The 12,069-nt window shown below is 44.3% G+C and overlaps 1 protein-coding gene across 2 annotated transcripts in view; it reads right to left on the bottom strand.

Annotated features, from left to right (window-relative positions):
• The window catches only part of GREP1 (glycine rich extracellular protein 1), a 42,621-nt gene that overhangs the window by 25,189 nt on the left and 5,363 nt on the right, over positions 1-12,069 (bottom strand). For both annotated transcript variants that reach the window (XM_061588445.1, XM_061588444.1), the window contains exons 2-6: positions 6,104-6,160; positions 5,544-5,597; positions 4,185-4,229; positions 2,871-2,927; positions 2,240-2,269 (exon numbers count right to left, since the gene is read on the bottom strand). In XM_061588445.1, the coding sequence (XP_061444429.1) occupies positions 2,240-2,269; positions 2,871-2,927; positions 4,185-4,229; positions 5,544-5,597; positions 6,104-6,160 (243 nt within the window). The remainder of the gene's footprint in view (positions 1-2,239; positions 2,270-2,870; positions 2,928-4,184; positions 4,230-5,543; positions 5,598-6,103; positions 6,161-12,069) is intronic.

The raw sequence follows: 12,069 nt of genomic DNA on the forward strand, positions 1-12,069 counted from the left end.
TATCCTCCATGAATTTTTCTAATCTTCTTTTAATGCTATCCAAGTTGGTGGCCATCACTGCCTCTTGGGAGCGAATTCCATAGTTTAACTATGCACTGAGTAAAGAAGTACTTCCTTTTGTCTGTCCTGAATCTTCCAACATTCAGCTTCATCAAACGTCCACGAGTTTTTGTGTTACGAGAGAGGAAGAAAAGTTTTTCTCTATCCACTTTTTCCATGCCATGCATAATTTTATACTCTTCTATCATGTCACTTCTGACTTGCCTTTTCTCTAAACTAAAAAGCCTCAAATGCTGCAATATTTCCTCATAGGAGAGTTGCTCCATCTTATAACTGTGCATTAGGTTTCTTTTTCCTAGGTGTAGAACTTTGCACTCATCCCTGTTAAATGCCATCCTGTTGTTTTCAGCCCAATGCTCCAGCCTATCAAGATCATTTTGAATGTTGTTTCTGTTCTCCAGGGTATTAACTATCCCTCCCAATTTTGTGTCATCTGCAAATTTGATACTAGATCTCAGTTTACCTTAAACCAGGGTTGGGGAACCTTTGGCCTTAGAAGTTGCTGAGCTACAACTCCATACACCCCTGGCCATTGGCCATGCTAGCTGGGGCTGATGGGAGTTGTAGTTGAGCAACATCTGGAGGGCCAAAGGTTCCCCAATCCTGCCTTAGACCACTAAGCCTAACAGCATGCATAATTGTGAAGTTTGTTTCAGAAACGCTTTTAAACTTCATCTGGTAGAACTCCTCAAGCATTTATACTTCACTGGAGTCCTGAAAGTGCTGCACTGGCTCTCAGTGAGCTATCAGGCTCAATTCAAGGTGTTATTACTAGCATATAATGCCCTAAATGGCTTGGGACCCAAGGACCTAAAAGAGCGCCTTCCCTAATATCAGTCATCTCAGACTCCATGAACAGCAGGTGAGGCCTTGTTGTGGAGACTGGTTAGCACTGACCTGTGACAAGACATTTTCAGTGGCAGCTCCATATGCATTGAATTCCTTCCCAGGTGAGGTGTATCTGTCTCCCTCATTATTGACTTTTAGGAAGAAGTTAAAAATATACATGTTTATCTAAGCATTTGATGGCTGAAAGTTACTGTTCCTGGCAACCCTGAACTAATTGGCTGAGTGAATGTTTTTTACTATTTTTAAAATGCTTTAAAAATGTTTGCTGCCCTGGGCTCTTTCAGGGGGAAGAGTGGGATAGAAATTGAATAAATAAATGCCATTAGGTACTTGGCTGCCTCAGGCAGCTGATCTTGGGTGTCATAAAAATGGCTGATTATTTAATTGATTTGTTATTGTATTTTTACTGCCAGGGAGGCCGTGAGATCTTTTGCCATAAATGCCATAATAATTTGACCAGCCTTGGTTATGATGAACTTTGACTTGTGGGGGAGGGGGGCACCTTCTACCTCTGGCAGTAAAACAGTGTGGGCCAAACCCTCCCCAGAAGGAGAGTGAAGGTATCAGTCTGAAGCCACCAAGCTGTATTCTGAAAGTTTCCTGTCCCTCCTCTGTACACTGGGATTGAAACTAGGTCATTAGGGCTCGGTCTTGAGCTGGTTTCATTATTAGCATTAGTGGATGCTTGTGAGCCCCACATCCTTGCCTCCTTTCAGAGGGCATGTTAGCAGAATGAGACTGGGAGGGACATGATAATTGTCATAAACTCACTACAGAGGGAGAACTGCACAATCCAGAACCTGTAAAGGAGGTTGCCTAAAGCTATGATGACTAACAGGCTTTGATACATCTATCTGTCCATAAAATGTGTCTAATCCTCTTTAAAAACCATCTGAGCCAATGGCAACAGATTCAGTTATGTGAAGATGTATTTTTTGTCATAGAATTTACTGTTCATCAGTTTCATTGGAAGACCTTGACTTCTAGCATTAGGGGGGGAGGGGGACAAAAAAACAAACCAAACTCTAATTTCTCTTCACTAGGCATAATTTTATACATCTGTTATATGCCCCCTCCTTTACTCATGCATTTTTAATTATTATTGTTTTGGTAAATTGAAAAGCACTAAACAATTTCCTTGTAAGGAAGAGGCTCCAGCCCATTGATGATTTTGGTTGCTCTTTCTGTGCTGTTTTCAGCACTGCAATATCTTACAATATTAAGCTCTCACTCATCTTGTCCTCTGCTCACGGTTCGGGTGGGGTGGGGTGGGGTGGGGGAGAGAAATGCAGGCATGCCTTACTGAAGCGAGAAAGGAAAGTCGTTATACCTGCTCCAAATGCAACTGGGACTCTGTAACCTGTAGGAAGGTAGAAAGTATCAACAAAGAAATGTTTTTAAAAAGTTGGACCCAGGAAATACCGAGTGCAGAAGGGCCATAGCTTAGCGGTAGAACATCTGCTTTGCATGCAGAAGGCCCCAGATTCACTATCTTGGCATCTACAGGTTGAGCTGGGAGAGGCCTCTGTCTGAAACCCCGGAGACCTGCTGCCAGCCGGTATAGACAGTACTGAGCTAGACAGAGCAATGGTTTGACTCGATAGAAGACAGCTTCCTATGTTCCAGAAACAACCAAGAAAGATGGCTGCCTGTTAACGTCCTTGGTGGTTGCAACAATAGCCCTTATCTCCTGGAAAAGACAAACCACCCCCTATGTTTTGTATGATTCATGGCTTAGCACTGGCACCATTGCTAGACGGAGGATATCATCCTGCCAAGGGCTGGGGGGGGGGGCTGGATCCGTAGGGCTACCAACCGTACTCTTTTAAGAGTACATGTACTCTGTTTGAGATGGTGCAACAGCATACTCTTAATTTTCACTTATCGAAGCCAAATGTACTCTTTTTGAAATCACAAAATGATGGTAACCCTAGCTGGATGTCATCACCTGCGTTGCTCACCTGGCTTTCCTGGCCTGCTCCCAAAGCCTGTTCCAGTCCCAAATCCGATCTGAGCTCCTACAAAAGCAGAAACATGGAGGGCAAAAAGCTGGGGAATGGGGTGGCTATATGGGAAGACAATTATTTTTCAGAGTTAAGTTCCCCACCCGCCATGAAAGTTGGCTAAGATTGACAAGGGAGACCACAACTTTGCACCCCAACTCTCCTTGATGCTAGACTGGTTGTGATATACAGTATTTGCTGGTCGAGATGTTGAACAAGGTTGTGTCTCCCCTGACTGCCAGAGTGGTGTAGCATTCCAGGCACCATCAGGGAGCCTCAGGCCAAATGCAGGGGCCAAATGCAGGCTCCAGGCCTCTCTATGTGGCCCTCATAACTCTCCCCAGGCCACACCCCTCATTGGCCCTACTTTGCACCCTCCTTGAGTGATTTTTGGCTGGCAAGAATGTGTCCTTGAACTCTGATCATGCTTCTCGCTTGCCTAGACGGAGGATTAAGAGTGCTACTGTGTGTAGAAACTAGCCTACTCTAGTACAAATGTAAAATTAACCTTAATTCTTCTGCCCACTTTTGCTTCTGGCCCCACCCACCAGTGGTAAGTGGCCCCCAGAAGGTTGCCCGGAAGGGAATGTGGCCCTTGGGCTGAAAAAGGTTCCTCACCCCTGATTTAAGATGTCAGCCCATGCCATGAAGCTCACCTTGGGCTGGTCACCATCTCTTAACCCTAACAGAGTTGTTTTGAGGATAAAGGCCGTGGGGGTGGGAGGAGAGATCTCAAATGCCACCCCAAGCTCTTTGGGAGGGGAAGGGTTGAATGGCAAACGGAACAAATAACTATAACTCTGATGTCTGCTCTGATGAAGGTCTTCCCTGCAATCAGAAAGAGTTGGTAGAATAGGCGATTCCACTACCAACGGGGGAATGCCTTTTTTGAATGCTCCCCATGTGAAGAACAAAACAAAAACATTTCCCTTTAATTTAACACCCAAACACATCAACAGGAAAGGCTCTGGTTCTTTCCACTCCTTGCTCTGTTTGCTTTCCTACTGGCAGATTGTCATTATATAGGGGGACAGCATTCAACACACTGATGATCCATCTGTAGCCTAAAATGGTACACTCCATTCGGCCCCCTCAGCTAGTCTCTGTCATCTTACTGTTACCTCATTCTGCTGTGGCCCAGTTTACTCTTGCAGGCAAATCAACATGTTTCTGTTTCAGTCCCTTTTTGGCACATGAACTGACTTCTTCTTCTTCATATTATTTATTTATTTATTTTGCTGCATTTTATTCCAGCATCGTGGCTAAACTTACCCAGTCCTGCAGGCAATCCTTGAGTGCCATAGACTGGATATTTCCCTGTGAGGATCGAAAACAGAGCCGGGGGAAATGAAAACAGAGAGACAATTATAGATCAGGTTGTACTGCAAATCACAATGTAGTATTTTCCCAAGTAGTTCCTATATATTAAATACAATATAAAACAAGTTCAGAACCCCACTCAGCCATAAAGCTTACTAGGTGATTATGGCTGCATACACACCATACATTTACAGCACATTTAAATACATTTTCCCCCCAAATAATCTTGGGAGCTGTCGTTTACCCTGCACAGAGCTACAATTCCCAGTACCCTTGACAAACTACAGTTCCCAGGATTCTTTGGAGGAACCTACCTCACAGGACTGTTGTGAAGATAAATGGTCAATGAAAGAGGACCTTCAGCTGGAGATTTCCACAAACTCACTCTCACCTCTGCTTGAAAAAATGGAAGAAGGAGCAGAGGGCTCAGCAAGCACATGGCAGTGGCTTGTATTGGCGGCTCCATGGTGGGGAAGTGCCTCACCCCCACCCAGGAGCCCTTAGTCTGAGATACTGCTGCCATTGCCAAAATGGAAGTAAGAGGCATGACTAGACCTGGCCTACTCTTAAACCCGTCTTCCATACTGCCCTGCTGTTATGTAGCCCAGGTTATCTCTTTTCGTGCTCACGCTTGCATGTAAAGGCCCAGGACTTATATCTAATTAAAATTTAGTGCCCCACTACCATTCCATTCCAACCTCAGAGGTCAGGCTTAGGCAGACAGGTTTATCCAGACAATTAAGAAAGCATCTTCTGTAATAATTAGCTGATGGCTCCGATATCAGTGGGGCAGTGAATCTGCTCCGGGTTTTAGTCTGAACTTTCAAGGAGCTGTCCAAGCTGCTCAGCACCCCATTGGCCCACTGACATTGGAGCCACCAGTCTCCTCTGCTGATGATCTCTGGTTTTAATTTTTTCTTGTGGTTCTTATTGTATATATGTATAGTAGTTGTCACCTGCTTTGATATATTTTTTTTACGAAACTGTGGTATGCAAGTATTTTTATAAAGAAATAAAGGCCCACAAAGAGGTGTTCTCTGTACTGGCTGCACACCAGTGAGACCCCTTTGTCTAGGAAATGTGCCAGAGTCCTACCCTAAACATATTTCAGATGTGGCATATGGTAGTCTCCTCTGTTGTGCCCCTCAGCTGATGTAAGAAAGGGGCAAAAGAAGAACAACAATGTCCTATCTTAAGTATTGCTTGATTATCCAGTAGCAAATGCCAAGATGGATGTTTAAGTTTATCCAGCTTTTTGGAAGATGAGGAGCCCCCGCAGACTCCGTCCTGAAGATATGCTGCAAAACTTACCAGCCTTAGCTCCAGCTGGTCCCAATCCAACTCCTGGCTGCACACCTCCTACACCTAAGGGATGGGATACAGATCACAAAGTTTGACCTTCCCCTTTGTATTGGTTATGAGACTTCAACAGAACTATAGGGCAAGGTGGCTTAAATAAGGGGTATCCTTTGAAACAGTGGTGGCTGCTGGCTCAGCGTCAGTGGAATCTGCTCTTGGTTTTACTCTGAACGCTCAAGGAGCTGTCCAAGGTGCTGAAGCACCTTGACTGTTCAGACTAAAACCCAGAGTGGATTCCACTGCCCCACTACCCCGCTGACATAAAGCCATCAGTTGCCACTGCTTTGAAACAGAAATCAAGTAACAGGTGATTTGTTGAATGCTTGCTATCTGGCTTGCTACCTCTTTCATAGGCACCAATCAGCCGTTGTATAGGCACATAAACTTAATTCAGGGTCAATGTGTGCAAATGTACAGCCACTCATTGAAGTGGGTTTTGAGGATGAAAAAACCCCCACTGATCAAGTAGCAGTCCCACCTATAAGGGTTGAAGGATGACACAGTATACTTACCCCTTATCAGGGATGGGAAGTAAAGGGCTCCACGGCCATTTGATTGTGGTCTAAATACTAGAATGGATCCACAAGAAAAAGGGAATGAGACTGGGATCATAAACGTTAAAAATCACTCTCCTACCTTGTTTATATTTATTCATCCCAAATCACTAAATTGGATTGCAGTCCCCATTTCAAGTGTGTGCTGAAAAAGTGGCACCCATCCTTGTCCTATAAATATTAGACAGGCACCATCGCTGTTATCTTTTCCGCACCTACTGAAGACCTTCTTTCAACAAGCCTTTTAAGTACAGACCTTATCTCAGTCTGCATCTGTGTTGGAGTTACTTTTTAGATGGCTTTAAGTCTTTTTTTAAAAAAGATGTTTTAAAGATGTTTTGTTTCAATATTTTTAAAGATGGTTTGTTTTAATAGTTTTTTTAAAGATGTTTTGTTTTAATGTTTTAAAGTCTTTTGTTTTAGTTTTAGAGTGTTTTTAGTGTTTTTGTTTGCCGCCCTGGGCTCTTTCTAGGAGGAAGGGCAGAATATAAATTTAATAAATAAAATAAATAAATACCCCTCCCAAATTGTGACTATGACAGGTTTGGGTTAAAAAGGTGTTGGGGTAATTCATATGTATGAAGGGATTCCATTCATATGTTCATATGTTCCAAGAGAGATGTGAGAGCTACTACTGCCAAAGTTGGAGCTATTTTCTATATTTTTGAATCTCTGTATTCAAAACCTGAAGGGGGGAAATAAAAATTTCAAAGGCAGATTTTTAAGAAATTCAGATCCAAATACTGAATGTGAATATTTTCACCTCACCATTTAAAACTGGAATGTTCTAGATGTTTTAATGGTTTTGCTTTTTTTGGCAAGCATCGTATGCAAAAACATGTGAGTTGTCAGCTATAAGATCTACATCCCATCGCATTTCATCTGTCCAATACAATAAAATGTTATGCACCTCTACTTGCCAGTTACCCAGCGCTGAAAGGAAATAAAGCATCAGATATCAAATATTGCAACACAGGCTATCACCCATAGTAGAGCATCTTAATACTGTATTTTTTGTCAATTCTTCTCTAAAATGAGAAGAGATAGACAAGGTTGCATCTAAGACACAGAGCAGACAAACTCATTGAAATCAGTGGACTTCAAACTTAACTGTATTGATTTCAGTGGGTCTCCTCTGACTTAGTTGGATGCAACCCACAGGGACCTCAAGCCTGCGTGCCTGATGAGGCCTGCATGGCAGGCGAGGCTGGGATGAAAGGAGCTTTGCAGGCATCATCAATCAACTGTCCCATATTGTTACAGAGGTAGGTAGAGAGTGGATGTCATTCAATGAAACAGTTGAATGGAGGGGGGTAGCCCAGAATGACGAAAAAGCGTAAGTAAAAAGTCACAGTTTTATTCCATTTGTGTAAATTAAAATTGTATAAAAAAAGCCCAACGCGTTTCGGCTAATCTTATATAGCCTTCATCAGGGGATGCTTATTTTAAATTCTTCATTCAAAGTAGGGATGATTCAGATTCTGTTCAAAAGATTGTTGATTATCAGCAGCACGTTCATCAGGCCGTGAGTCTAGTGAGCCGCTCACTAGATAATCAACAATCTTTTGAATAGAATCTGAATCATCACTACTTTGAATGAAGAATTTAAAATAAGCATCCCCTGATGAAGGCTATATAAGATTAGCCGAAACGCATTGGGCTTTTTTTATACAATTTTAACTTACACAAATGGAATAAAACTGTGACTTTTTACTTACGCTTTTTCGTCATTCTGGGCTACCCCCCTCCATTCAACCATATTGTTACACACTGAGCCTCTAGGATATAGATTCAGATTCGGTTATTTATACATCAATAAACTGATATTTGAAAGGGGCTGCCTTAGTAGAACATAAGACCCCTGCTGAATCCAGGCTGGTCATACCACTAGGTGTCATGAAAGGGCAGCAAATTGTCAGTTAATTAATTTTTGTACTAGGGGCTGTTGCCCCTGCTCGCTTTGCTCACCAACTCTGCCTAAACCCCACCCTACAGCACCCCAAGGCCTCTCCCCTCTGCCAGGCACCCCCTAGCCATCTTTCCATCCCCTCTGCCATGCCACCCCCTACCACTCCCATACCACCTCTGACAGGTGTCCCTAGCTGTCCCCCTACCCAGTCACCAGCCTCACCCCACATGGGTTGCCAGAGCCCCCCCTGCCCACACTGGTCTCCGAAGCTCTCCCCCTGCCCCTCCAAGGGTCTCCAAACCTCCCCCTCCAAGGGTCTCCAAACCTTCCTCCTCACCCTCCATGGGTCTCCAAACCTCTCCCCTCCTCCGCCGGTCTCCAAACCTCTCCCTCTGTGGGCCTCCAAACCTCCCCTGCCCTCTCTGCCGGTCTCCAAATCTCCCGCCCCACTCCCCATATGGCCTTGCTGCTGCTCACCCACTCTCTTGCCCACCCACCCGCTAGGCCCCAGCTTGGGCCGGCTGAGCCCCGCCTCCTAGGCACCCCCTGCCACCACTCTCATCGCTGCTACCACCACCTCCTCACCTCTATCACAGTCAAGGTTTGCCTCTCCTTGTCCTCCTCACCTGTAATTGTCACGCTACCTGTGAGCACCTGCACAGAAACATTCACGGGTAGCATGACACTTACAAAAATATAAGATAGTAAGATTTTTACAGTCTGGTGGTGATGGTGAGCTTGCAGGATTTTCTGCTTCAGGTGCCAAAATAACTTGACCACTTTCAGGGCACTATGCACTTTGACATGAGGGCGAGTTTACTTTTGACTTGAGGGTACCATTTGCTTTTCTGCCTTAGGCAGCAAAATATCTTGGACTGTCCCTGACTGGATCTGAGCAAAGGACTAGCTAGTCCAGCATTCTGTTCCCACAGAGGCCAACCAGATACCTATGGGAAGCCCACAGGTAAGACATGAATGCTGCTGTTTGTGATCCCTAACAACTGGTATTTAGAGGCATACTGGTTCCAACACTGGAGGTAGTACCTAGCCATCATAACGAATAAGCACTCATAGCTTTATCTTCCATGTTTTTTTCTAATTCCATTTGAAATCCATCCAAGTTCACAAGTATCAATATGTCTTCCTTGGGTTCTTAGTTCACACTTTGTTCCTTGGGTTCTTAGTGAAGACATCTTTTGTAAACAGAATTTCCAGAGGGGTAGCTATGATAGATGCTTTCAGCCAAACAGCCAAGACTAACAGAAGTATATGGCGATGATGACATCCGCTTTCATGGATTACTAGAGTCCACCAGATGTATGAAAGCTTTGTCCTCCGTTGGCAGATATGCACAAAGAGCTCTGGTCCACAAAAGTTTATGCCACCATAAACCTGTTAGTCTTCAGGGTGCCATAAGTCTCTTGGTTGTTTTGTCGCTGAGAGAGTGGTTCTCCTCTCAACATCTGGTGGAAAACACCATCATTCTGCCATGTCAGGCCCAATGGGGGCGGGTCTGGGTCTTTCCACAGAGCTCCTTTCAAAGGCTGAGTCCCAGATGCCAAAGGATTGTTTAATCACGTTGGGGAGACATTTTGACCCTCTGGTCCACCTGGGTCCCCGCCCTGTCTCCTGGCTCAGGGAGCTGGCCTGCCCGCCTTTGGGGTTTTGCAAGGGGGTGTCAACCCCCTCTCTCCCCCGAGAGGGCACTAAGGAGGCCTTTGTGTGTGAAGACCCGGCCAGGACATGGAAGGAATGTGGCATCCTTGTGCCAAGCAGAGATGTGACATGGAAGGAACAGTGTGCGAACTCCCCATCTCCACCCAGACTGGAATTTTTGGACAGCTCAAGGTCCAAAGAGGTTTTGTGGGGTTATGAAAGGCAAGCTGAGTTGTGGGGCTGCTCTCCAATCTTCTAGGGGCAAAATCTCAAGACTCTTGGCTTGCAGACTCCTGACCCTTTGCACTGCACACATGCTCCTGCCTTTTCAAGGCACTGTGCACAGTGATTGCCTAATTGCTGTCAGTTTTGACTTACTCTGGAATTAACTACCATGGTTGTTACTCAAATGAAGTAATACTGTTTGTTTATAAAGCGCCTAAAATGTTCTAAGTACTGTACTGAGATAAACAGGATAGTTCCTTTCTGCAGGCTTACAATCAGGCATAGCTCAGTGGTAGAGCACCTGCCTTGCACGGAGAAGGTCCCAGGTTCAATCCCTGGCATTTCTAGGTAGGGCTGGGACTGGAGAGACCCCTAACTGAAGCCCTGGAATGCCGTTGCCAGTATTCACCTAGATCGACCAATAGTCTGACTTGGTAGAAATCAGCTTCCTAATCTAATGCACACTATACAAAAGGAAAAAATGCACAGGGAGGGAAGAGAAAGAAGTAACTTAACGGGCCAATTCTTAAAGTTGCATTAGGTTACCTAATTTATTTTTAACATGGGGTAGCATTCCTGCTTCTCCCACAGGACTTCTTGGATCAGACAAAAGGCCTAGCTAGTAGTCCAACACTCTGTTGCCAACAGCAGCCAGCCAGATGTCTTTGGAAGTTCAAAAGCATCAGCTGAGCCATCCCTTGATGCTCACAAGCATCAGCCACCCTGAGCAACGTGTACTTGAAGGTAGATTGCTTATGAACAGGGAGATCCCATTTTGCTATCTTCTGTTGGCTTCTAATCTTGTGAAAAGAGCTATCAAATCCAGCAGCCACTACTACAACTTGCATCAATGAATTCTGTAAGGCCTGCGCATGGGGTGAATAAATGCTTTCTCTTATCTGAACCTCTGACTATTTGGTTTCATTGCATGGCCCTGAATTCTCTAGTATGGCAAAAGAGAGGAGGGACATCTCTCTCTTCACATTGCTCATAATAAAAGTCAGTTCCCAGCAGTCCATCCCACACTAGAGTGACCAAGAGACAGAACCCAGAATGAGGCTGTGCTCTCCACCCCTGACACTGGTTGACTTAGTGTTCATGGACAGGTATCTTACAGGGGCATGCATAGGGTTGCCAGGCTCAGGGCCTGAGACTGATCCTGTATCTTTAGGAGAAGAGAAAGTCAGCCAAGTGCAGGTGTTCTTGTTGTGCAGTGGGAAGGGAGAATTCCACCTTGTGGTTTTTCCCATTACAGTGTTGCCATGCAGCATGTCTCCATATTCAGACGGAGTGCCAAGAGGCACATGGCACTCTCCAAAGAGTTCTGTAATATACTGCTTCTCCCTCTACACACACTGGGGATGGGGGAACATTTGGTTCAGGTCAAATTTAAAGCCAAATCTATCAAATTAGCACTTTCTGAAACAACAAGAGAACCGAAACACAGCCAATGTTTATAAAAAGGAATATGTTAGGGAGAAATGTGCATAAGTGACTATATTTGTGAAACATAACATACAAAAATGCATGACATTAGGAGAAATTGCTTGCAAAAATGTACCCCATTACTCAAAACTGCATGCAAATAAGTGTTTATTAGGACAAATTCACACTAAAATGCTGAAGAATTTTCATGAGGATTTTTTTTAAAAAAAATCACAAATTGCTGCAGAAATATGGAGAACTGAATTTAAGATTGGAAAAATGAGAGCCTGACAGAACTGAAATTTAGAAAAAAAGGTAACTGGGGTGGGTGGGAGAGAGATGACAGATTATCCATGGTGTGCAGAGAGTGGACAGGAGGAAATTTTTCTCCCTCTTTCACAATACCAGAATTAGGGGTCATCCAGTGAAGCTGAATGTTGGGAAATTTAGGAGATACGAAAGGAAGTGCATGGTTAAACTATAGAATGTGCTTTCTCAGGATATGGGGATGACTGCTAACAGAGATGACTTTAAAAAAGAATTAGACAAAGTCGTGGAAGGTAAGGCTATTGGTGGCATGACAACTATTTACTACTTCCATTCCACTGAATAACAGATGCTGGGGAACAATAACAGGAGAGAGCTATTGCATTCATGTTGTGCTTGTGAGCTTCCCATAGTTACCTGGTTGGCCACTGTGAGAAACAGA

The sequence above is a fragment of the Rhineura floridana genome, chromosome 11 (assembly GCF_030035675.1).
Source record: "Rhineura floridana isolate rRhiFlo1 chromosome 11, rRhiFlo1.hap2, whole genome shotgun sequence".
NCBI classification, from domain to species: Eukaryota; Metazoa; Chordata; class Lepidosauria; order Squamata; family Rhineuridae; genus Rhineura; species Rhineura floridana.